This window comes from Pogona vitticeps, chromosome 2, assembly GCF_051106095.1.
Source record: "Pogona vitticeps strain Pit_001003342236 chromosome 2, PviZW2.1, whole genome shotgun sequence".
Taxonomy (NCBI): Eukaryota; Metazoa; Chordata; class Lepidosauria; order Squamata; family Agamidae; genus Pogona; species Pogona vitticeps.
In genome coordinates, this window is record NC_135784.1 from 258245339 (window position 1) to 258272918 (window position 27580).

The 27580-nt window shown below is 41.4% G+C and overlaps 1 protein-coding gene across 1 annotated transcript in view; it reads right to left on the reverse strand.

The window, feature by feature from the left end:
* Positions 1–745: 745 nt before the first annotated feature.
* Positions 746–27580, reverse strand: part of WDR36 (WD repeat domain 36) — a 53820-nt gene continuing 26985 nt past the window's right edge. Inside the window, exons 12-23 of the mRNA XM_020780001.3 lie at positions 27084–27238; positions 24749–24863; positions 21267–21432; positions 17295–17403; positions 16340–16419; positions 14214–14321; positions 13583–13680; positions 12574–12716; positions 11387–11506; positions 10810–10891; positions 1868–2055; positions 746–1108 (exon numbers count right to left, since the gene is read on the reverse strand). Coding sequence (XP_020635660.3) covers positions 959–1108; positions 1868–2055; positions 10810–10891; positions 11387–11506; positions 12574–12716; positions 13583–13680; positions 14214–14321; positions 16340–16419; positions 17295–17403; positions 21267–21432; positions 24749–24863; positions 27084–27238 — 1514 coding nt within the window. The 3' untranslated portion in view covers positions 746–958. The remainder of the gene's footprint in view (positions 1109–1867; positions 2056–10809; positions 10892–11386; positions 11507–12573; positions 12717–13582; positions 13681–14213; positions 14322–16339; positions 16420–17294; positions 17404–21266; positions 21433–24748; positions 24864–27083; positions 27239–27580) is intronic.

The window sequence follows — 27580 nt, forward strand, 5'->3', positions numbered from 1 at the left end:
AGATGTTTCTGGACTGCAACCCCCAGATGCCTTCACCACCAGCTGTGCTCACAAGGTTGTTTGAAAGTTGTAGTCCATAAATGTCTGGGGACTCAAGGTTGGGAACCACCACACTACATCACATTGGTACCTGTGGGGATCAATATTCCCAATTCCTGATTTGTCCACCAACTTATCACAGTTTAAAAAGAATAAAATGTTGTGAATGACCCTACAATAACCCTTAAAGGGACTGAGGGGATGGGGAGAGATGTTCTACGGTTGATACTCTTGGACCATGTGTTCCATGGTATACAACATTCCAATCACTTTTTTGCTGCATAGCGTGTTATATACAATTTATGCAAATACTTAGACTGGGCTAAAAATTGTATTATGAATGTACTATTCAATTCTATACATATCTACTCAGAAGTAAACCCCAACAGAACTTACTGGCCAGTGTATTAAACTGTAGCCTAAGAAGATTAAGATCTGCAGCAACTGAACGTTTTTCTCCACAACAGAAAAAGTGTTTTTCAGCATACGAAAGTTTAGATCTCTGATCTTGTTATATGCTGTCAAGCCACTTCTGACTTACAGCAACCATGTCAATGAGTAACCTCCAGATAGTCCTTTCATTAACAGTCCTGCTCAGCAACTCCAAAGTCAAGGCTGTGGCTTCCTGAGTCAACCCGCTTAATTTTCAGTTGTCTTCTTTTCCTGCCGTCTTCAATTTTTTTCTAGATTACTGTCTTTTCACATCTTAAACTAATGTTATTTTTATTATAAATAATAAATAATTATCCCACACTTTCATCCAGGCAGAAATTCAAATTTAAATTGAACAAAGTGAAGTCAGTTTGAACAAAATGCAGTTAACTTTTTAAAAACCTGGTGCTCAGTATTCATAATTAGACAGATTTTATAAAAGAAAGGGGAGATTCAACATCTTGATTCTTACAGAACAAAAGGTACATTATAATAAAGCAGTTTTAACATAATTTAAAATGCAAAGGCTTTGGTTGAAAAGAGTCTGCAAATGGATCCAGATTTCCTCCAGCTGGGGTGACAGCCTGGATAATTCTGCCAACAAAACTGGCTCCGAGGAAAGGATTTTAAGATGTAACTGAAACAGGAATATAAAAGTACATTATTTAAAAATTATTTAAACATTTTAAGAACGAGACACTACTTAGACAACCAATGCTATTAAGCACCACATCACAATCTGTACTAACTAATGAAACCCTACAGCTACTCCTCTAAAGCTGACATCTCATAAATTAATCAAACCAAAATCTAAGCATTTCCTACATGCTCACCTTTTTCAAGGAGTAAACCCTATAATTAACCATTGGGATACAGTTCCATTAAAGTAAGAAGTGGTAAATGCTATTAAATCATTTAGTTGTTCTTTTGGGCAACCAAAGCAGCTAATAAAACAATAATATTAAAATATAATGGACAAGACCCTGTTCTTACAGTTAAGCTCGATCTGAGTGCCAGAAATAATCAGTTCAAAGAACTGAAAGCTTCCTAATCGCCCCCCTCTCCCCCGTCGCTACTCCCAGTCCTTCCCTACGGTTCTATGTGGCCCTGGGGAAGTCTTTGGGAGCCTCAGAACAAGAAGGCAAAGGGAGCCTTTAACAGTCACAAATCATTGCTGGATTGGGAATGGTGGAGATTTTTGACTATGAAAGACTCCCACCACCCAAGGCTCCTCAAGGCTTTCCCAGGGCAAAAAAAAAAAAAAAAAAAAAAAAAAAAAAAAAAAAAAAAAAAAAAAAAAAAGGAGCCCTAGGGAGCCCTGGAATCTGAAGTTCTGTGTAGAGCAAACTGGGCTCCATGGCACGACACTGACAAAAATATAAAAATCTGCATTTACCTTAAGAAACAATGCAAGGTAGGCTTGAGCCAGTTCAAAGTCACACTTTGTATTCAGCATCGCCTCAATCATTCTTAGAAAGCTCTGCATCACCTCAACAGATCCCCCGCCATCAGGAGACAAGCCTCTCAGTTCTATCTCAATGTTCGATGGTCCCAGGTCCTTCAGAATCCGTATAGGAGGTCTATCTGTTAGAATATTATAGATGCATATATAGTTACTGTTCTAGAAACCATTTTAGAAATATTAGATGCCAGCAGTGTTTTAGATACAGTGGTGCCTCGACTTATGACCATCCCGACTTACGACCATTACAACCAGCTCCAGCCACAAAATTTTGCTTCTACTTGCGATCGGAGCTTCCACTTACAAACAGAAAAAGGGCAGAGGAAAAGGTGGGAAATTCAAATTTCTAACTATAGGTGGCGACAAGGCTACTTCTTTGTAGCTCTTTCGCCCCAGCAGTTAAAGAGTGAGTCCTCGGAGGAGGCTTGGGACTGCCTCCTTCTGCTTCTTAGTGAGTGTGTGTGTGTGTTTGCAGGGAGGCTTTGGGCTGCCTGGTTAGGTAAGGTGCTGTTTTCTGCTTTTTAAAACTGTTCTGGGTGGTTTTGAGCTGGGGGGAGTTATGTTTCTGTGCTGTGCTGGGTCTGGGGGGGTTTGTTTGTTTGTTGGCTCCCCCCATTTCCAATGGGTCTTGGGGGGGTTGGTTGCTTGGGGGGGTTCCCCATTTATGATGGTCCTGCATGCTTCCCTTTTTTCCTTTGTTTTCTTTGCATTTCTGACCTGCTCCGTTTGTTTTCTGTGCTTTTCCAATGGATCTTGCATGCTTGATTGCTTTTGTTTTTCTCCCTTCAGCCGGAAGGGATTAATTGTTTCCAATGAGTCTTTCAGTGATTTTTTGATGATTTTTTTCTTTGGCCGGAACGGATTAATTGCATTTCAATGTATTCCTATGGGAAATGGTGCTTCGATTTACGACCATTTCGATTTACAACCATCCTCTGGAAGAGATTATGGTCAGAAGTTGAGGCACCACTGTAACTATTGTCCCTTGAAAAAAAATTCAATTCCAGACTGGAGCATCTGTGCATAATCCAGAACGTTGGATTTCATGCGAGGAAGAGAACCACATATGTGGGCAGAATTTTCATTGATATTTTCTCAGCCGACCTCCCCCCCCCAAAAAAAAACAAACTTCCAAAAGCCAAACAATCTAACTCCTGACACTTTTTGCAGCAGGAAGCATCCAAAACAGCACTTAAAGAAATTCCAACTGTACATGTGGCTGTAGAGTGTAAATTAGCTCTTTGGGCTGTGGCTTCTGTTATTATTTTCCCCTGAGCACAATGGGCACAGTCCTTTCTGCAGGAGGAGGGAATATGGATCTGCCAAGGAATCCCCAGTGAGTTGAGGGGAGCCCTCTTTTTTCCCTCTGCTCCAGATGCCACACAGGTAGGCCCTTGCACACTCCCCACATTCCCAACAGACACATGACCTGGAAAAGTATGGGCTTTATGCAACTGGGATGGGTCCTTGGGAGAGTTTCTAAATTAAAACTTCAGAGATTATTTTCTCAGAATGTACTGTATTTTTAAAAGCGGAACCTTCTCTTGGGAGCTTGTCTAAGAGTCATGGTTATGGAATTTGAGGGAACAAATAAAGGGGACTATCAAAAAATCATGATCAACCTCTGAAGGAAGGAAAGCTGAAGTCAGACTACTCCTGAGCTCTAGTCATCTACTGATCTGAAGCAAGCAGGGGAACTGTGGGGAGAGAAAAAGAGAGGGAAGTTCTGCCTGACATTCGGCAGAGATTATAATCCCTCTTTTTAGGAGAACAGGTAAGAACAGAGCCACCCCAACTCTGATCTCTGTGCACTGATCAATGGGGTGAACCGACTGTACTTGTGAAGATTTTTTTCTGCCTAACTTGAAGCCCGATAACGTGGAAGGGGCTTCATGGGTAACACACACACCCCGGAAGAGGCTTCAGGCTATTGGGCCAAACAAGTGGTGATTTGGGGACAGAACTAGCAACATAACCCAGTGTAGCGTCCCCCTTTATTATGTCAATGGTTCATGTTCTGTTATGTTAATTGTTCATGCATATTCATGTTGCTGAGAGGCAGAGCCGAGAGAGATGTGATAAGAGGTGGAGCCTGAGAGGGAGTCAGAGAGAGTAAGAGTCAGTCAGAGAGTATGAATAGAGTGGGAGAGTGGAGAAGGGGATAGAATGGGGAGTTTGGGGAAACCTGAGAGGTGATTAGAGTTAGGAGTGTATTATCAAATAGAAGATAGTTGTTAATAATAAATGTACGAAAAGAAGATATTCATGAATCACTATCAATTTATGTAATCAATAAACAAAAGTTATATTTAAAAGTCTTTGAGGTGTGGAACTGAATCTTCATCTTCCTGAGGTAATGGTGATTTAGTGATCACCTGGTGGCAGCAATGTAAAAGAGGGGATTGTTTGCCTTCGAGTACTCTGAGTCTTGACGGTCAAGCAAGGGGCACGAGGGTGAAGGCCACAATTGGTGTCCACCGGCGGGATATGAAGGAATCCAGTGAAGCCTGAGTTTGGACTTGAAGAACTCCAATCAAGCCTGATTTTAAAAAGAATTTTCTTGAGTCAAGGGTACCTTTTAGACAGAGGTCTGCGGCAAAGAAGTTTGGTTCCTCACTAGAGTTTTTGGGAAAAGCTTAGTGGTGGGGGCTTCTGAACTCAGATCTGGGGGGGGGGGTCTAAGTTAGGGAACGACTGAAAGAAAATTTTTGTATTTTTATCTCATGATTTGAAGACCCAGTGGGCTAGCTTAAGGCTCAAGGCGCTAAGAGTTTAGAGAGCGCTTGTGAAAAGGCAGAAGCCAGGGGTCAGAGCAGATCTGAGGGAAGAGAAGAAAAAGCCTTTGCTTGAAATAGAACTATTTTAGTGATTGGAAGTAAAAGAAGAAAGACGTGTCCTTTTAAAATCAGTAAACAATCTGTACTAATCATCCCAGAAGTAAATATGCCTCCCAAATGTACCAAAAGGGGGAGTCCTGAGGCTGAGGTTTCACCTCAAGAAATGGAGGGAAACGGTGACCCTTTAACTTAAATAGAACAGGAGGAAAGTAATGAGGGTGCCTCAGAGGAACAAAAGGAATTAAGTTCCCAAGAGTTTGAAAAATGGAAGCTGGAACAGGAATTCATGCTAAAAGCCAAGGAATTAGAACTGAAGGTACAGTGGGCCCTCAACTTACGAACGGAATCCATTCTGGAACGATGTTCATAACTCGGAAAGTTCGTAAGTCGACCTACCATTTCCCATTGAAATGCATGGGAACAGAATTGATCAGTTCCAGCATTTTAAAAAAAACAAAAAATAAAAATAAAAAGAGCAAGTCCCACGTTAGGACTGGGAAAAAAAAACAACCACACACACACACACAAAACCCATAACCCCCCAGTCCAAACCCACCCTCCAAAACCCACACAGAAAAGTTTTTTTAAAAAAGGACTTACCAGTTCAAAGCTTGCCGGTGCTCTGCTGCCTCCGCGTGGCCGGGGGCGATCAGCCAGGCGCCCGGCCAGCTCTAGCCTCCCGGCGCTCCGATCGTGGCGGGGAGGACCCCCAGGGAGGTCTCTCATGGTGGCGTGCAAGCCCTGGGAGACCTCCCTGGGGGTCCCCCCCCCGCCGCGATGGGTGGCTTTGGAGCTCTCCAAAGGCTTCCTCCGACATCGGAGGAAGCCTTCTGAAACCTCTGAAGCCAAAAAGGCAGGGAGAAAGCGCGGGAAGTTCAAACTCCCCACACTTTCTCCCTGCCTTTCTGGCTTCGGAAACAAGCCTGGTGGTAGGGGGAAAATTGGCTCCCTCCTTGCACCCGATGCTGAGTTCAGCCGGCGCGAACTAAGCAGCGGGTGCAAGGAGGGAGCCGATCCCCCCCCCAGCCACCCGGCTTGCTTTTCCAAACGAGAAGCAAGCCAGGCGGGAAAAATCGGCTCCCTCCTTGCACCTGATGCTGAGTTCAGCTGGCGTGATTTCCCCCCGACCACCTGACTTGTTTCCGAAGCCAAAAAGGCAGGGAGAAAGCGCGGGGAGTTTGAATTTCCCGCCCTTTCTCCCTGCCTTTTGGGTTCGTAACCCGATCCACGTTCGCAAGTAGGGCTTACTACTTGCGATGAGATCGGGTTTGTAACCCGAAAAGTTTGCATGTAGGGCTGTTCGTAAGTCAAGGGCCCATTGTACTACAGTTCAGAGCTGAGCAAGAGACCAAACAAAGGGAACTAGAAATAAAAGCTGAGCAAGAGGCCAGACAAATTGAGCAGGAACAAAGACGACTAGAAATCAGAGAAAAAGCTGAAGCTGAGGCTAGGCAAATGGAATTACAACAAAAGGAAATGGAATTAAGACAAAAAGAAATGGACTTTCAATTACAGATGAGACAATTAGAAATTTCTGCTCCAAACAATAACCTTAACAATTACAACAGTATTCTCTCAAAAACTGATCTTAAGAAGTTTCCCCAATATAAAAGAGGGGACTGTTCCGAATCTTTTCTCATTGCTTTTGAGCGCGTTTGCTGGAACTTTGAAATTCGAGATGATGAAAGGATTATTGTTTTGAGAGCTCAAATGAGTGGAGATTCGGCTGAGTTACATACAGAAGAAAGGGGGAACCCTGGAAGCAATTAGTGGTCCCTAGTTAATACAGGGAGACCATCATAAATCAAGCTCATAGTAGCTTGTTTGGGGCTCACATAGGGATCACGCGAACCAAAAGAAGGACTGCCCAGAACTTCTTTTGGCCAGGTATGAGTAAAGGTAAACAGATTACTTCTTTTTGAGTCTTAACGGTCAAAGCAAGGGGCACAAGGGTGAACGCCACACCCAGCACCCCGTTAATCAGATGAAGGGGGGTTCCACTGAATGAAAGGGAAGGAGTAGCCCATGAAGACATTTTCATAAGTGTTTAACTCTATGTTAATAATGCCATAAACTATTATCAACTGCTCCCAAAAGTCTCCTTGAAAGTGGCTCTGAGGAAAATTTAAACTTATTGCACGAGTTTAATAAGCATTCCTCATTTCTGAAGCAATTCAGAGGGTTTCAGTTTTACAATGCATAATGCATCAAAGTAGTTTAACAGAAACTTAGCCGAGGATTCTAATGATTTAAATTTCAGCCTTGTTTGGAATTAGTTAAATTGTAAGAGGTTATTGCTATGAACAATATGTCTAAGTAATTGTTATTTTAAAAGATACTGCTAGATTTTCATAAAATATATCAGTAGTCTGGAACCCCATTTTAGTTAAACAACTTGGGTGAAGAAGAAACAGAGATATAAGTAGGCTATTTTCTTGATGGTAAGTGGAAGCCATCATCATTTACAACACAAGATGAAGTCATGTACCTGGGTCCTGAAAGAAAGACTATCCCTAGTACTCAAATACTTGCAGATATTCTCACTACATGTGAGTCTCACTAGCTAAAACAAAAGCTAATTGTTTGGTTGATGCCTTGGTGTCTGGTAGTCTGAATAACCCCAATTCCTTTTAAATAGGCCGGAGAATGTATGTGGGGAGGGGCACTTGGGGGTTACCTGGAGAGCATCTTATTCAGACTGTAGCTCAGATGCTGTTTTTGAGCTCACTTACTAATCATTGGAATGTTGTGAACAGGGAAAAGATGCACAAAGGCCTGGACTTCCTCTGAACTATAACACTGGTAGTTAATTCCTCCAAGTTAAAACTTCAGGTCATAAATATCATGCTGAATTTCTTCAGCTTTATTGGACATATTGACAACATGAAAATGTGTCCTTGATAATGGATGCATCTCACAGGCAGATCAGCCCAGGGCATAAACATTTATGTGTATCACAGCAAAATGGCTTTTGGCAGAGCTGATGAAGGATGTTTGCAGATAATGCACTACCTATTAAAAGAATATGTTTACAATAATATGCATTAGCACTTGGATTACTTCAAACCCCCACTGCCTTGTGGCTATATTCACTGATGGAAAAGGCTTCAGGAATTAACCTCAAGGCAAAATATGGAGCCGGAGTCCTGGAGGCAGTTCGTGTCATTCTGCCAACTCCTGCAACGTCGCTGGAACCAGTTGTATTGGCTCTTGCCTTTCCATTGGACTATTTCAGTGACATGGAGAGGGGGGATTTGCTGGTTGGGTAACAGCCTATCCTCCATATTATTTTACCCAGGCTTTGTGCCCTGAAGAGGCACTCCAGCTTAGTGTACAGCGTCAAAACACTAGACACTGTTCCAAGTCCTCCCATACAGAGCACATTATCATAGTCTCTCAAGACTGAAGGATGCCTATGATGAGGGAGTTCCCCAACCAAAACAAAGTTTGAAAATAAAAGCTTATATTTGAACTATCCTTTTCTGGAGAGAACAAGCAGGATAGAGTCAAGAAACAATATTAAAAATATTAACTGTTAAAATATATGTAACGTTATACTTTACGTTTCACTTGTTGTCTTGTATTAGAATTTAAAACTCCATGATAAAGAGGGAATGACTGAGATGAGTGATAAGTTTAAAATATTTCTCATCTCTGAATCTTTTGAAAACAAGCATTCAATTTTCTTTTCCTTTTTGTCAACAGTTCTCAGTATTCATTTGTTTCTTAGTTACAGGAAAGGCCTAGTTTATACTCCTATGGCCTCTTTCAGGATCTCTGTGCTCTCTTTCAAAGCCTGCAAGAAGTTCAAGCTTCTGACACAGATAGCTCTCTTGCATCTATTCTACTCTCTTTTATTTTGAATCTCTGTCCATTACTATTAGTCTTGTAATTCACCTCCTTGGTATGAAGTCCCACTTTTGTTCATTCTAAATTCCTAGCGCTAAGGGCTTCTCATGATCATTACTGAAATTAAAGGTTGTGAGACAGATTCATGGTAAGTGAGAGGTGCTGGGGGGAACCCTGGGTAAAGGAATTTGCGACTCTTGAATTTTGGTAAAGGAGGACCACTGTTAAATAAAGAGAGAATAAAGGAATAATCAAGACTTTTGATCCAATGATCAGTGAAGACAATCTGTAACTGGGATAAATGCCTGACAGGACAAGTAAAAAGTAAACCAATAAGAATACAGGAAAAGTCTGAACAGTACAGTGTTTTACGTTAAGAAGGAAGCGAAAGACAAAGGACATTCCTCTGTTTGTCTGCTTGCATGTTTTCTTTTGTTTTTAAAGTAAAGGTTCTACTCTTCACATTTAGTCCAGTCATGTTCGACTCTAGGGCGCGGTGCTCATCCCCATTTCCAAGCCGTAGAGCCAGCGTTTGTCTGTAGACAGCTTTCGCGGTCACGTGGCCAGCGCGACTAGAACTAGACACGGAACGCCGTTACCTTCCAACTGTGGTGGTACCTCACAATTACATGCTTTCAAACTGCTAGGTTGGCAGGAGCTGGGAGAAGTGACGACAGCTCACTCTGTTGCGTGGATTCAATCTTACGACTGCTGGTCTTCTGACCCTGCAGCACACAGGTCTTCTGACCCTGCAGCACACAGAGGCTTCTGCGGTTTAACCCGCAGTGCCACCACGTCCCTCTTTTGTTTTTAGGATGTACTTAATCTGCTCCATAAGGGAAAGTGGAGGTCATCATTTGCTGCTTTGCCTAGGTCAGGGTTGGGAAAAGCACATCTCCTCAGATGCTGGTGGATTGCAATTCCCAACATCCTTCATGATTGGCTAGGACTGATGGGAAGAGTAGTGCAACAACATTTGGAGGGCCCCAATTTCTCCATCTGTTGCCTAAACTGTTTTCCAAATCTTTTTCCCCACTTGTTTTCAGCAGCACCACAGCAGTGTGTAAGGTGCTGCTTAGAATTTGGAGACCTTCAGTTGCCCCCACTTTCTTTTCCTTACCTCGTTTTCAGGCCAAATCATTTTTTTGAGTTTTTTGTTCTTTTGGATTGCAGAATACCAAGAGGGGTTTGTTGTTCTTCCCATAGCTGGGCTTCTGCATGAGCTAAATGTTTTGGTATTCCCCGTATAGGGAAGGATATTAGAAGCAAGATGTTCTAAAATAAGCATTGGAAAGCCTGCTTTTTCCATTATTCTCTTTATCTTTATACAGTGTCTCATTCTTGTACCTAGGGGCTTTGATTTATAGACAATTTTACTGCATATTAGTTATTCCTTTTAATATCACTTGTGCCATGTACTTTCTCAAAATACTTTATTGATCCCTTGCCATTCTGGTAACATATCCCCACAACTTTACCTCTCAAGGTAACTGTAGTAAAGGCTGGTGCAAATTTAGACCAAAAAAGAGAGAGTGTAATATATTAACTTCTATGACATATCAATGATGATGGTGATAATTCAAAAGTAGAACACAGTGGCCAGAATCTTGTGGGTCTCATGCAGCATCAAGAAGGACTCATTCAAGTGAGCCCACCCACATGTGGCTGGCTGGCTGGCTGTCACCCTCTTTGGCTTCTTCAGGTCAGAGAAGAAGTCAAATAGTAGACAGCAAGCATCTAGAGAAACCACTGTACAATTTCCCTTATGTAGACAGTTTTGTCCACGAAGATTTTGGCCAGTGGGGTAAGGACTAAATAGGTCTGATATGTTCAACATTTCTCCAATGTGTTATACAGAGTACAGCAATGGCTAACATTTGTGGATTTAATGTCACTTTAGGAAAGCCTGCTGAGCAAGCTAAATGCTCAAGGGTTCTGCACACACTGAACAGTACTGAAATAGCATTTTCTAAAGAATCAGGGCAGCACCCTTCTCAGTATCTAATTTGAAGACAGTTTTGTCTTAGTTCCAATAGGCTTCCTCCATCTCCAGTTGCAGCACTATATCCTGGGAGCAAAGGAAAATGTATATAGCTCCATCCTCTTCTTCTTCTATTTCTTTATAGAGAAGTGTTACAATTCACAACAATATGTAAACTTGGCAATTCTTACTTTCCAGCTCATACTTACAGTTGCTACTTCTAAGGGCTTCTTCAAGCTGCATGCAGAATTCAGATTGTTGGGCCAATACACCAAAATTAACTACTTTTGACTGTAATTTAAAAAGAAAGTTGTCACTAGAAATGCATGAAACATTATTCTCATGGATAAATACATTTAACTGGAATTTTTGTACTTAAAGGATATAACTTTTTTGGAACCTGGAATGTCAGATTTATTGAATTGAGTTATGGGATTGTATAGTAGACTGGCTAGATTTCCCATCATAATTAGAAGCAATCACACTAAGAAACAGATCCCTCCTTGGGTCTTTTTTTTTTCCTTCCTTTTTTGTTTCAAACTATGCCTCCACACAAATGTTGGGGTGGTAGGGAGAGAACATGCATCTCAAAACAAATGGAAGAACTGGAGTTTATTTGAATGAAATGTGGCTAACATTTCATAGTTAAATGTGGACAAAATGGAAGACCGTATATGACACATTACCTCAAAAATATTTTCAGGAGGCACTCACAACTCCTGAAAGGATACAGAGTAATTCTACAAAGGTAACAGGCTTCATAGAAGCAGTTCCACTTTTACTTACCTGTTGTCCACCATTTTCCTGTTCAGCAGAAGCATATCGTGGTACGAGACCAGGAACTGTGGGGATGAAGAACGGTGCAAATTTTGGCACTTTGGGTGGCTCCTTGGGTTTATTCTTTTGCTGTAAATTGGAGATTTTACATCATGGGTATCAAGGAATTTCCATATTCACATTGCAGCCTGAACACAATACTTACTATATTCCCAGTTCTAAGAGGACTAAAAAATAACCCTATCTAGTCTAGCAATTTGAATCAATCTCAAAAAAACCCTAATGTAGCACGTTAATTTAAAATGCCCCTTGGAGTACTAAAATGAACATTGTTGTTGTTGTTGCCTGCTATCAACTCTCTTCTGACAAGCCAACTCTAACAGGGGGTTCAAGGTATGTGGGAAGCTCAATGAGTGATTTATCATTCCCACCCACTACACCAGTGAGTTTCCATGACCAAGTGGGGATTTAAATCCAGGTCTTCTAAATCGGAGGCTGACATTCTATGCCTTAAACTACACTGGTTCTCATAAAATACATATCATTAATCAGAGAGGATAGACATTTTATTGTTTTCCTTTGTCAATGGGACAGCTTTTTAAAAGCTCTGCAGCACATTGTTTTAATCTTAGCAATTTTTATAAGCGAAGAAAAAGCATCCCGATGACAAAAATCTATTGATGAAACTTTTGGTATATTTTGCCCCAAGTGCTTTTTAGTTTTTGTAGCTGAAAGAAAGAAAGAAAACTCTGCACAGAAGCTTTTATCTGCTTCTTTGAATCATTTTTTCCCACTGGAAAATCTTTGCCTGAATATATCAGTTACAAATTTCAGGTCATTTCCCTATCTAGGAAAAAATATTGTGTACAAAAAGGAAACTGTAAATGGCTGAGGTCTGAAGAGAATGGACCACACTGTAGATCTGAATCTACAAAAAGCAGCAATAAAAATGCAGCTGAGATAGAATTCTACTCATTGTCATTGAAAAAGATTTAAGCGTCTTTAATACAGGAAATAGCGAGTACCAGAGGACTTTATAAGTAGTTCTGAACCCTCAAAGCACTGAAAGTTATCTCACATCCCTGCCTTGGAGACACTCTTATCAACTGTTTGTGACTTCTAATATAACACAGTCATATGTTAGGAGAAAGAATGCATCTGATCCAAATCTTAAATAAATGGTAGGAGGCAGGTACCTTAATAATATCAAGACTGAGGAGGTTCTTCCATCTGGATTCTGGCAGCACAGAAAGGGTCACTAACGCTTCTCCCAGCTGCTCCGGAGAATCGTATTCTATCATTTCATCACTTGCTTCCTCCTCTTCTGTGACCTCCACATCTTCCAATTGCAACACATTCATATATAAATATATACCAATATTCATATGTAAAATTTATATTAAGAAAAAATACATTTCCATAATCTTAAATCCTGAATGATGAGGAAGTGACCCAAATATTTTGTCATACATATCTACTGTCGCAGCAGCCCTCCCGTTCTATTTTAAAACAATATGTGCTTTATTTTTGTGCCCATCTCTACAGATAAGGTCAATGATACAAGACTAAGAGGGTATACAAAGCTAATGTACATCTGTAAGCTCTGAGACATTAACCCATGTGTACTCCTTATTCTGCAGAATAAATAAATAAATAAAATTACATCTAAAAGTTGAACCCGAATCCATGGAAGAGTGATCAGATGTATTTTTATGCAAGAGGAAAGGCCTCAACCTTTCATTCTTGGATCTACAGGTGAAAAATAATTTTGTGGCTGAGACAAATAATATATTTTTGCCAACCCCAGATGATGAAGACATCTTTTAAATATATCCAGCCCCTACAAGATAATCATGTACTGTATATCTTCTTGACCTTATCTGCAAAATGCTCTCCTCCAGGGTGACCTTAATGACTGCCAGCTGTTACGGTAATGGCAGTCTGGCTAGATAGGACAAATCACCAGACATACCTAAGTTTTCAATGTGGAAGTTATCTCAATTTCATTTCCTTGTTACATTTGAAATTGTAAGGTAATAACTGAACCCTTACAAGATTTGAAGGACACCTTCACCCTCAAAACTGCCAAAGGTAACAGAATGCTGCCTTTCAGTGGTACATTATTTCTTCAAGTTACTCAAAGTATTTTATACCTTTTATTCTTGGGACCAATGTGATAAAAAAACTATATATACACAGTACTACCTTGAGCAGGGCATGTTCCAGGAAGCATTACTACAGCAGGCTCATAATCTGATGGGAGTGGACGCAAGGAGACAAGTGAGTACAATGAGCGATTAGACCTGAAAAATCAAAACAAAAGCAGAAACTGTGAAAATGAGAAGTACTTTACATTCTTTATGGTTCCATATGCTATACCTAATGTTCACAGATAGTAGTTGTAAATATAAAATGGTGTGCAATCCTAAAGCCACTGACAGAAAAAAAAATCACAAATGAAACAAAACAGGCTTTACACCTACAACAGCACCTTAGGTTTGCATCCTAAATGGCAGCTTCAACCCATACCACAAGGTGAGCTGTTTCTGAAGATAAGAAAAAATTAAAAATAGTTTTAGACATACATAGGCCCCTTCAATTTAAAAAGGGTTTTTAAAAAACTGAATTAAGTAATTATTTTAATCTTTGTCTATATCATAAGCAAATTTAAACTCAAACAACAGAATAACAATTCACTTCCAAATCATATATTCTGAATTCTGTTACATTTACAAAAATTTCACTATCCAAAGAATGCATCTTAGAACTTTGGAAACTTATCATGGAATAACGGAACAATTGTCTGACGTGCCCTTCTGCAGTAGAACTGACTCACCACAGGTAAATTCCAAGATCATCCACATGGGAAGAAGCCAGGAAATCTCCAGTGGGAGACATAGTGATGCTTACTGGTGCTGAATCTAACAGAAAACAGTCAACAAGGCTGCAAGAAAAAAAAATAATTTATCAATTATTAGATCATTCATTTTCCCTTTATTGATATTTTAATGAGTAAGACTAGCCGAATCGATTTAATTACACCTGACACAGTCGGAGAGAGTTGTAGCAAGACTTACTGGAACACTACTAGAAATAGGCAGAAAACAAATCACGGACCCAAAACCCCCATGAGCCGGGCCGGTTTTGTGGGCAATTTGGGGAACTGCGCTTTCACAAAGTGAAACGAAACAAACTTTTTCATCACTGGCATTTCGTTTCCCTGGCTGCAGAAAGCCTCCCATCATAGGCCCTAGCACCTAATGTACTCTCTCCAGGCCTCCTCTTCTCCTCCACTGTCATTGCCCAGCTCAGTAGGCTGTCTGAGGCCTACTTCCTGCCTCAGTGCTTCCCAGGAAGCTTTCGGTATTGTGGGAAGGGTAGTTTTGCTGCCCCATTAGGCTTCATACAGGGAACTCTCAAAGAACTATACTTCATCCACAATGCTTCCTCTGCAGGACTCCAAGCTCCGTTCTCCGTTTCAGAGGCCTATTTGACCTCCCAACTCAACTCTAGGCTCTGAATTTATGCATGACACAAAGCATGCCAACATCACGTTGCCCTCCACAGAGGGAGTGGGACACTGAATACAGTAGAGATTACTCTGGCGTGTCCTTGGCAGTGGGGATAAAACACTTAGGCATGGATACAATAAAAAATGAACTAAGGTATGTACCAGAGTAGTGAAAAGGGGTGCTCCGATTCAAATTAGAAGTTAAAATAAATGCCTGCTGCGTTCTTTTAAGAATTCTTTTTGGGAGGGGGGGAAATTAATTGCATATCAAGTAGGGATGGGCATGAACTGCTTTGGGCTGGGCCGTTGTGTGTTATCAGCATACCACCACAGGTGCTGCATGTCCCCTTTCGCCATCCCACCCCAGGCTGCTCCCCCACTCACTAGCTGGTGCATGCTGCCCTTCTCCTCTTCTTCTTCTTCCCGGCAGGAGCATCTGCTTCCCTCTTCTGCTTCCTCCAGCAGCCGCCCACCCAAAGGCAGCGCTGCAGGAATCCCTGCCCCACTTTTTTGTCTGAGTGGGTTGCTGCCGGAGCAAGGGGGAGGAAAGCAGATGCTCTTGCTGGGACTGGGCAAACACTCAAGGAAAATGAGAAGAGCAGCAGACATTGGCTGATGAGTGGGGGAGCTGTCTGGGAGGGTGGGGAAGGGAACACGCGGTGCCTGTGGTGCCACGACCACCCGGCACAAAGCGCTTTGTGCCCATCTCTAATTTCAAGGCAAGCCTCCCACTCAGATGTAGCGAATTACTGTTAAAGGTGTAACCCTTAAGACTATCAAAAGGCACAATGCCAACTTGTCTTCCCTAAATCAGTGTTCAGCCAATTGTAAACTGACAGTGCAGATGGGCAATAAAAAAAAAATCCTCTTTCCTCCGATATCCTGTACACAAGTTCTTAAAAACCTATGTAATCCTAATTCCTTCCTTTATCAATCTGTCTTTAATGCTGCACAGAGAGGGATCATTTTTTAGTTCTGCCATAAATTTTCGAGATTCACAAAATACTCTGCCTATGCAAAAAGTCTCAATTGTTTCCAAACTCATTCCAAAATGGATAAAATAACTCAGTTATAACTCAGCTGGACAGTCACAAATCATTCCTGTAATCATAAACTTTTATGGTCTAATCTAAAATAACACCAGTACTAATCTTAAAATAGTGCAAATTTGAGCAAGACATTAAAACATATTGGCCAAAACCCCACTGCAATCATGTACTGGAAACTGCACAATTGGTGTGCCCCATCATTTGGGTTGTCTGCTGCATGTGTACACACACTCAGATTCTGGCATGCAAGAGATCTTAGACATGCAGTATTCTACAACAGGATTTTGGTCACTTTTGTATACATAAGGAAACTCTCAAGACAGATCTTCAGTGGAGCATAAATCTGATTTGTGGCTTAAATTACAGTTCATACGGTTGAATGTAATCCCTAAATATACTCACCATCCAGATGGCAGATCCCAAGTCCTAATGGTACAGTCCATAGATGCACTTATTAGCCAACGACCATCAGGACTGAAAGTCTAGAACAGAGAACCGTTCATCTTTTATTGGGTAATAAACTGATGGTCCACAAACTATTTAAGTATTAGCTAGGATTCACTTGGCAGTTTAATATCAGCTTAAACAGTGTCTACTGCAGCAACAACAGCGAAAACCCAAAAATGACTAGAACAGGGATGGGGAATATATAAACTTACAGATAGTGGAAGTTTATATATATATTTTATAAACTGACTATGGCTGATTAGAGTTGCAGTCCAACAACATCTTGATGGTTGCACATTCTAACTGACTCCAGTGAACTACCTCTACTATTGATTTTTGTACATACTGAAATTCTGCACTTCAGACTGTTCTTCCCATTGGCTCAATGTATTTGGAAGGGGGAAAATTACAAAAATCTTGATAAATGTAGAATTTCCAAGTTTCACCTGCATTGCTTGGAATGGCAGAGAGATCAGCAAGTAAATGAACTGAGGATTCAGATGCTAGGCAGTCATTGTCTACCAAACTGCCTACAAAAGTATCTCCCAATTGAATAGGAATTGTTCAAAACTGGATTTATGTGCAAGCCAAAAATACTTAGGGAAAGGCTAACAAACAGCAGCAATATAAAATCTACATTCCTTCTTTCCTTTAGAAAGTACAAAGAGACTTAAATGGGATTTCCAGTTATTCATACAATAAGGAGAGTGTCACATGCTCTCCCTTTCCATACTGGTCAAGAATTTGGTACTCCCAGAGCAAAGGATCCATATATAATTCTAACATTTCCTTCTGCATAAACCTCTGAAGTGGTTTGAATGATCAAACCTCTGAATTAATGTAGATACATTTCAGCACATAAAATAACCTTCCATATCATTTAAACAGAAATGTATAGATGCAAACATACCATGTCATTTATCTGGCCTTGGTGCCCAAAAAACTGTCTTACAATTTTTCTTGTCTCTGTATCCAGAACCACAATGCCGAAATCATCCATTGCAATTCCCAGAATGCCACTAGGAAAATTCAATAGAATACAAACAAACATTCAAAATACACAGGGATTGTCCTTAACTGATAGTCTTAGAAACATTTCCATTGTTCCAAACGACCATACATACAACTTTAAAAGAGAGCACAGAAGGAATATGTACTGTATGGGTAAAATGGGATAAACGGGACAAGAGCATAGAAGCTCTCGTCGGAGTGCCATCTCCAAGTAAGACCTCCAGAGAGGCACAGACCACTTCACCGCCAACACCTTCGTGGAAGGTGCACCAGGAGACAGATACCCCGGGAGTTGGAGATGAGCCTGCGGGGTCTGAGTATAACCACACAAACTGAGGGAGAATTGGCGGGAAGGGAAGAAAAGGGCGGTCTTTGGCGGAGGCAGGAATGGCGATTAAAAATAGGGAGGACAACCAAATCCCGGGTGGCTGGGAACTCATCTGGGTAGAAGACCCCTGGACGGGAAAAAGAGAAAGGGTGAAAGTATCCAGAGAGGAGGCAGATTACTGTCGATGGAGGGGTCTCCCTCAACACCCATCTTTCTGGGGTGAAACAGAGGCGAGAGAGTGGAGAAGGAGATTGAAGGAGGAAAAGGAGGCTGTGGCTCGTGAAGCGGAAGAACGTCGAGCATTGCGAGCAGAGGAGGCACAGAGGATGATGTGCCTCCAAAGACCATGGGGGCAGCTCACGGGTGAGAGAGACCAGGTATGGCGAGGGTATAAGGATGACGAGACTTCACCACTATTAAGAGAAGAGGGAGCTGAAGCTGATATGCCAGACCAGGACCGGAGAAGTTTCAACAAGATTCATACAAAAACGTTATACCCCTGTCTAAAGAAATAAACACCAGTTTGGATTTTGATTCAAAAAAGGCTCCTGTTTATTTAGGTAAAGAGGGAGGGCTGAACCTCAAACCTTCACATAAAACTATCATAAACAGTTTCACATATGGACATTTTCATGTCAGAATGACATATGAATATAACAAGGACACATGTAAGATACGTTGGGCAAAAAAGGGACTTGCATGCAGGCCGGTGATCTACTTTGGATGCTGATTGATAGGCTCTAATTTCATTCAGTTTTAAAAATCCATTTATAAATCTATGAATTATTTTCCTCTGGAAAGACCTCGAAATAACGTATTGCTACAATGCCAAAACCATGCCTCCTCCTCCTCCTCTTCCTAGGGCTTTCCAGAGGAGATTTTGGGAGTTCAGAGGGCAAAAAAAATTATCCAAGTAAAACCAGCCGTAGGAGAAAGTCAGAGAGTCTGGGGCAGATACAAAGAGAAGGAACATTGTCTATTAATTATTCTAAACCCAACGTCACAGTTCTTTGAGAAGAACTGAAAACGAATCCTGAACAGAACTTATTGGGGAACAGTATGTCATTTCAAACACGCAGACTTGAACCTGGACAAAAAGCTTACATGGAAACAACATTTAAATTGACATCAATGTGAAGGGAAAGACAAGGGACAAGTGGTCTTTCTAGGAGAGCCGTCTCTCCCTAAGGCATCTAAAACAACTAAGACCCCCCCCACCTCCTACCCCGCCCAGAAAGAGAGAACAGTGCATAGACACCTGGGATTTGGAGGAGAAGAACAAGAGGGGAAAGAGCATATCCTGCGCGGTGGACACCCAGGATTTAGAGAGGGAGTTAAAAGGGTTAAGCGTGGCTACTCTGACAGGGGTTAAAATGGTGGGAAAAGAGGAGAAGGGGCGGGCTCTGGTAGAGGCGGGACTGGGGGATATAAATGCGACCCGAGACTGTATCCCGGGGGGCTGGGGGTACATATGGATGCAGGATCAATGGACTGGCAAATGGGAACAGATTTGGGTGCCTAAGGCTGAAGCTGAGAGCCAGAGGAGGAAAGGGCTACCTCAGAGACCTTCTTACTGGGGTGAGTCTGAGACCCAGGAATGGAGGAGAAAGATTAGAGAGGTGAAAGAAGCCATAGCCAGAGAGAATGAAGCGCACCAGGCATGGCATCTCGAAGAGTTACGGAAAATGGGGTGTTTTGTGGACCTTGGGACAATTCACAGGGAGAGGGATCCCCGTGGTGGGGATGGATTGGGGATGAAGAGACTCTCCCGCTTTTGAACCAGGCAGAACCTGATGGGGGAACAGCCGATCCTGAAAGAGTGATCGCTGGACCTTGGAACATAACCTCAGTCAACCCTTTGGAAGAGAATCTATGGTCACCCTTGAGAGAGCCGTTGCTCGAACAAGAGACTTTTCCAAGCGAACCTGTTAATGTTGAAATTTCAAATGCTGACGTTCCTTTAGCTGAGTTAATAAACAAACCCGTTTGAAATTCATCAGTCTCGTGATTTATTGAAGGAAAGGAAAGCCGTTCCAAAAGAACCTTCACAATCAAATTGAGGAGCAGTAATCACCCAATTGCATTTTTAATTCCAGAGGTAGCCATTTAACCCTTCTACTTAATTTTTTTTAAACAGCTGAAGCCACAATCCACTTTTATTGGGCAGGCGTGCGGAAGGAAACCAAGTTTCTTTACAGATTCTCCAAAGCAAATACACAGCCATCTTCCTAATATGGCATTTATAGAATTAGGGCTGCCACCCGTTACTGCAAGGATCTTTCTGTGATACTGCAGATACTGCTTGGGTCTTGCTAATGTCTTGTTAAGAAGGACTGGTCTGAACTACTCAGGTTTGAAGGCTGTTCACACTGAGCAAAGAGGCACATAGTCTTTGGAGACACAAGCCTCATACAGGCATGGGCAAGTGTTAGCATAGCAAATACACCTCCACTTCCATCATTATGCCCTGCTCACATGTAGACTCTATACACAAACAAGAACTTGGGAAATGTTCAGTTCCTGATTACATTTGGAGCCTACATGTAAACAGGACCCAACTCGTCTTCAAACTGGATGCTGAAACTGTGAAGAATGCAATGTCAGACAGGTGCACAGCTAGATGCTCCCGTCTAAGTGTGTTCACTGAGCTCCTTTAAGGCTGGTCGCCTAAACAGGGTTTCTGGTGGCTTGCAGGTATTATTCCATTACAGGAAGTAGGTGTTTGATAAGGGTGCAGGTTAAGATAGGGGAACTGTCAAGGATCCTACCTTGTTCCTCACCTTGGTTCATTAGGATTAAAAAAGTATCAACACACACACACACACACATACACACACACACAAATGTGTCCTCCATAGATCTACAGTGCTTTCCGTAAATAAAGGTTTCAGATGATCCTGTTCAATTATTTTGAGAGAAAATAACTGGACACCATTACCAGAAAGGCTTTTTGTTTATAAAGCAATGCCTGCTGCTTATATACCACCCCACAACACTTAAAGCACTCTCTGGGCGGTTTTGAAGTTAATTATGCAGGCTACACACACATTGCATCCCCCCCCCTGCAGTGAGCTGGGTACTCGTTTTACCAATCTTGGTAAGGATAGAAGGCCGAGTCAGCCTTGAGCCAGCTACCTGGGATTGAACCCCAGGTCGTGAGCACAGTTTTGGCTGCAGGACAGCAGTTTAACCACTGTGTCACAATCTATATGATTATAGTTAGCCTGAGGACCTGGCTCATTACATTTCTCTTTTTTTTCCCATGAGAGAATTTTTTCTGGTGTATCATTAGTCAGTATCTTATCAAGTTACTTCAGGATATCACAGCAGAATTTCCCGATATCAACCTGACAGTTGCACAAACTCTGCTTGCTAGGGTTACAACTCCTACTATTACCTGAAGAGGCAAGGGGGGGGGACACAATTTTGAGAAACCACAAGGACTGAAATTGTATTGGTGCAACTGTTTTCTTTAAATAAGAATAATGAAGTGTAGAAATGTTTTAACCATTTTTAACAATCTAAAATATCTTGTAGTCTCACCTGTCTCTGTGAAGCAATATCTTATTTGGAGAAGAGGGAAGATTAATAGAATGGAGAAAGTTTGTGGTCTTGAATTTCCAAAACTTGATCAACCCCTCACTTCCAGCTGTGATTGTAAACTGGTTTAATCCATCCACTGCTACTCCTCTTATGGAACCATCATGAGCTATGATCACAAAAAAGTGAATTTTCATTTTTATTTTAGTTCCACTTCACAGGCTTTATGAAGCAAATAGTTTAATGCCATACACACTATTACTTATAAACTTAAATCTAGATAGACAGGTCCTTAGTATAACTCACAATCTAAAAGCAAACAAACAGAGCAATGTTATATACCACTCCATAGTGTTTAAAGCACTCTCTGGGGATTTTACAATTTAATTACACAGGCTAACTATTGCCGCCACCCAATGAACTGGACTTTACCAAATGTGGAAAGATGGAAGGCTGAGTCAACCTTGAGCCAGCTACCTGACCCCATCAGAAGCGAACTCAGGTTGTGAGCAGAGCCTTCATTGCAGTACTGCAATTTAACCAATGCACCATGAGGCTCCAATCTAAACAACTATGACATCTTTGTGGATAGCAGAAGAAAGCCAATAAGTCATCCTTTTCTTGCAATAAGGTATAATGTGATCACTATGGGATTCTAGGTAAGTTACCTTCCTCATTTTGCATGACAATCTTTATACAATAATACTTTTCAGGAAGATTGCAGAACCTGTGACCCTCGATATACCAATGTCCGACAACCCTCTTGATCCCTCACCATCAGCCAAGCTGTAAGGGACTGATGGAAACATACAGGGGGCCACAGTCTTCCAAGTCAAGTTTTTAATGCTTGCAATGTTCCCTCTCATTATTGCCGAGTTACATCAGATCAGATTTGTATTAGGTGCATGAAGCTTTATTTCCCACCTCTATTTTACAACAAATCAAATTAATATGCAGATATTTGAAACTGCAGCCATCAATCTGTCACATAATGTGTTATGGGCTGGCTGAAGCAGCTGGATTGGCATTCATCTCTAGTAGAATGTTCCTTTGTTCAATGGGCAAATTATCTTACATCTGTATTCGCGAAGGCTTTCATGGCCGGGATCTAATGGGTGTTGCGGCCAAAAAGCCCAAAAAACCCACTAAAACCTATCTTACATCTGTAACATATACAGTGGTGCCTCACAAGACAAATGCCTCGCAGGAAAAAAATTCGCAAGACAAATGGTTTTGGCAATGGGGGGTGGGGGTGGGGTTTGATGACTCGCAAGACAAATGTTCCTATAGCCGTGCTTCACAAGAAGAATGTTTTCTGTTTTTTGTTCCTGCCTCATGTTTGCTGATTTTAAAATGTTTTTCGATGATGTTTAAAAAGTTAAAAGTTTTTTGATTGGAATTTTTTTAATCATTTGCACAATACGTATGGCTTTAAGGTAAAGGTAAAGGATCTCCTTGACAATTTCTGTCCAGTCATGTTCGACTCTAGGGGGCGGTGCTCATCCCCGTTTCCAAGCCATAGAGCCAGCGTTTTGTCTGAAGACAGTCTTCCATGGTCACATGGCCAGTGCGACTTAGACACGGAACGCTGTTACGTTCCCACCGAGGTGGTCCCTATTTATCTACTTGCATTTGCATGCTTTCGAACCGCAAGGTTGGCCAGAGCTGGGACAAGTGACGGGCGCTCACTCCGTCACGTGGATTCGATCTTACAACTGTTTGGTCTTCTGACCCTGCAGCACAGGCTTCTGCGGTTTGGCCCACAGTGCCACCACGTCCCACGAATGGCTTTAAAGAGCACTTAATAAACCCTTTGTAAACCAAATTTGACTTTGTTCTGACTTTTTTTGCCCATAGGAACATATTAATTAGATTTAAATGCATTCTTATGGGAAAACGCGTTTCGCAAGACAACATTAACTGCGGAATGAATTAAATTCATCTTGCGAGGCACTACTGTATACAGGGATAGGATGGCATATGCTAGTACCACAGAGACAGAACCATATCACACATACTAAACACAAGCCCTTGCCTAGTTCTCACAGTCCTGTATGTGTATCAACACTGTATACGAGGGGGTGCTGACAAGTATTGAACCTTATGAAGAAGAAATTGAGCTAGGAAGCTGTAAATTGCAGGGTCTATTGGTCAATTTGTCTGTATTCAATGGTGCAAAAATCAACCACCTATGATTTTAACTTAACTTTCATTTTTCAGTCAAAAGTGAACATGGCAGCACCTCTAGAACAGTTCATTGTGGAAGAGCATAGGACCATAATCAAGTTTCTGTTTCTCCAAGGGAAAGGTACAAAGCAGATCCATGATGAAATGTCACAAACTATGGGTGACAGTGGCCTTTCATATGCAACAGTTAAACATTGGGCTGTCAATTTTAAAACTGGCCATTTCGGTGTTGAAAGTGAGAAACCCAGTGAAAGGCCTGTTTCTGTCTCTGTGCCTGCAAATGTGAAAGCCATCCATAACATGATCATGGGGGACCACCGAATATCAGCCAAAAATATTGTTGTGTATCTGAGAATATCATGTGAGAGAGTTGGTGCCATTATCCATAACGACTTGGAAAAGAGAAAGCTGGCAGCAAAGTGGATCCCCAAATTTTTGACAACTGAACAGAAGAGGAAACGTGTGGAGTCATCGTTGGCTGTTTTGGAACATTTTGCAAGAAATGAGTCAGATTTCCTGGGCAAACTGGATCTACTGTTATGATCCTGAGACAAAGGAACAGTCTAAGGACTGGAGGCACAGTCATTCCCTCAGGCCAAAGAAGTTCCAAGTACAAAGGTTGGTGCAGAAGCAAATGACAACAGTTTTTGGGATAAGAAGGGAGTACTGCTGGTGGACTACCTCCAACAGGGTTCAACCATCAATGCAAAATATTACTGTGCTTTATTGACGCAGTTGAGGCAAAACATCAAGGAAAAATATTGAGAAAAGCTCTCCAAAGCTGTCATCCTGTTGCATGACAACACCTCATCACACACTGCAGGTGAAACAATGACAGAACTGACATCTTAGGCTTTCAAGTGATGCCCCATCCACCCTATTCTCCTGACCTGGCTCCTTCTGACTAGCATCTGTTCCCCAAACTCAAAAAACACCTACAAGGATGATTTGGGAATGTTCTGGAGGCAACTAATGCTTCAAATGAGTGGTTACACCAGCAGTCAGAAAAATTTTATTTGGAGGGACTTATGAAGCTGCACGACAGATGTTGCAAGTGCATTGACTTCCTGGGGGAATATGTAGGATAGTGTGGCAGTTACAGCTTCCTAGCTCAGTTTTTTTTGGGGACGGCTCAATAGTTGTCAGCACCCCCTCTTTTCAACACTAGCCAGGAATTTTTTTTAAAAAAAAAACAGAATATTTCCACAAGATGCCATCTCAGCTTGAGTTATGGGATTTGTGCACAGAACAAAACAAATGAATTATTATTAACATATTCTTAAGTTCCAGTGTTTTACCTTTTTCTTTGCCATAACGTCCTCTGTGAATGCCAGACTGCATATTATATACATCCACATGTCCTGTTGTAAGTCCAATTACTGCAAAGTTTCCACAGGAAGTGATATCTGCTGCCTTTCAGAAAAAGAGAAAGACAACATAATTTTTATAAAATAACATTTTTATCTCCTTCTAGTGCCATTTCCCTGCTGCTTTAAAAAAAAAAAAGCTTAAGAAAGCCTGTGTCCTATCCTATTTTAAAAACACAGTACTATAAAACTTTATGCAAACTTTTTCCAAACATCAGTATCTTCTTCAGTATTGTGACTAAACAAGTCATCATCTTACGTACTCTGATAGCAATTATTCAATAAAATTTGATTTACTTTCAAAAAAATTTTATTAGAGCTGTTTAGACAAATGAGCTTTTGAACATCAAAACTGCTTTACATGCAAATACTTCATACAGTCATGGCCAAAAATATTGGCACCCTTGCAATTCTGTCAGAAAATGCAACCCTTCTCTCAGAAAACTGTTGCAATTGCAAATGTTTTGGCTACTTGGGCCCAATTTGGACATTGTCACTTAGGGGTATATTAATTTTTGCTGCCAGCGGTTTAGACATTAATGGCTGTGTGTTGAGTTATTTTGAGGGTACAGCACATTTACGCTGTTATACAAGCTATATACTCACTGCTTTACACTATAGCCAAGTGTCATTTCTTCAGTGTTGTCACATGAAAAGATATACTAAAATATTTATGAAATGTGAGGGGGTGTACTCACTTCCCTGATATACATGTACGCATGTTATACGCCATTTTTCTCCTCATTGGAGACTCAAGGCAAACAACAATTAAAATTACAGTGGTGCCTCGCAAGATGATTGCCTCATGGGATGATTAATCCGCAAGATGATTGGTTTTTGCGATCGCTGTGGCGCTTTGCAAAACAATGTTTTCTATGGACGATTTATGCAAGACAACATTTTTCTCAATTGGAACGCATTAAATAGATTTCAATGCATTCCAATGGGGAACCATGTTTCGCAAGACGACTTTTTCGCAGAACGAATTAACATTGTCTTGCGAGGCACCACTGTATACAATAATCAAGGTTTTTAAAATACCATAAAAACTATATTAAAATAATCAAATATTTGTCAATATTGAAACCAATTTTTTAGCTAGCATCCCTCTCTTGCGAACATCTGTCCAACAGGCCTCTGACCAATTGAAAGAGTTCCGCTAGATAGTTCTGTACTGACACAATGGTGGCAAAGAATAGCTCACAAAGTAGGATTTCCAATTAGCTTAATCTATGTTTGATCAGATCCAGGTTCCAATTTTGCTGGTCTTGTGTCCATCCCACTTATTTCATTGCTCTTCTAGTAAACTAAGAAGCTAGTATGGCTGCACTCCATACAAGGGAGGTTTAGGAGAGATTGTGTCAACAGCCCTGGCTGTTTCCCAGTTCCAGAGATCAGCCAAGGACTCAACACAATCACCTGCCAAGACAACAGAAAACTTCCCAAGAGCTATCAAGAAACCATCTGGATCCATCAGTTTTCTAGGGCAGACCACTTTAATTGCTCTTATTTTAACTCCCCAAAGGTTCAGAGTTAAAATAAATCTAAACCCTGCCAGGTAGTGATTTGTCAATGACAATGGAACTACTGAGAATTCCCCCTCATCACTATCCTGCTCAGTACAGAAAACCAGGTCAAGAGGGCGCCTTGCAACCTAAGTGGGGTCAGACATGGTTGTCATAGGAGACATGAATCCCTAAGCAACTTCTGATAGACTGGCATCCGCATGGATACTGCAGTCTCCCAGCACCACAAGCCAAGGTGATTCCAGCACCATGCCCGAGACCAGCTCAGGCAGGAAGCAGGGCAGGTGGTGCATCAGCAGAATCCCTTTCTGGTCCCAGGCATTCCCTCTCAGGTATATATACTCAGACCAAGCAGTCCATGGGACAGAACACCTAATAATACTGACTATTGCAACTTCTCCCACCTGCCCACAGGTCTGGTCTGTTACTGCACAGAGAACTTAGGTGGGCAAGGCTGAGAAAGACCAACTCCCCCAGCTTTAGCCAACCAAATATCTGTAATGTAAGCCAGGTCAGCAGGTTCATGCAGAATGTCAGCTCCTTACTTTTCACTTGACTTGTCATTTAACAACCGCACCTCCAACCAAAGGTCACCAGCAGCTGTAATTAACATACATCTTCACTTTCGTATAATGTATTTCATATAATCGTATTACATTATTCCATTTTATTATTGATTTTACATATGCTACTCTATATGTGATGCTAATGCAAACAACAATTTTTTTAAAAAAACTTACTGTTGCATATACACCAAGAGGTTTATTTTTGCTGAAGTCTTTTGGTTTCAGTTTATAGATACCCATTGAACATTTCTGATAATTCCAGGTAGTACAGGTTACATAACCTTGATGGCAAGCAATGATTCCATCCCAGTCACTCTGACGAGCTGTCTCTGAAATTAAATGCAGAATTCTTACTATGTAAGAGTTCAATCAAACAGGGAATGGACTGAACTGGGAACAATTCAGATGAGAAACTTTAGATAGTTAGGACTGCGAATGTTAAACAGTTGTTACAAGTAACAGCTAGATTAGCTTTAGATCGGATTATAAATTATAAAGAAGACATAAGTTTCAGAAAGATAACTATTAGCATTCATATATATGTGACCTAAGTGTACCACTGTTGATTTAACTCTTAGTATTTACAGTGGTGCCCCACATAGCAACGTTAATCCGTCCCAGGATTAACGTCGCTAATCGGATTCGTCGCTATGCGGGGGGGGACCCATAGG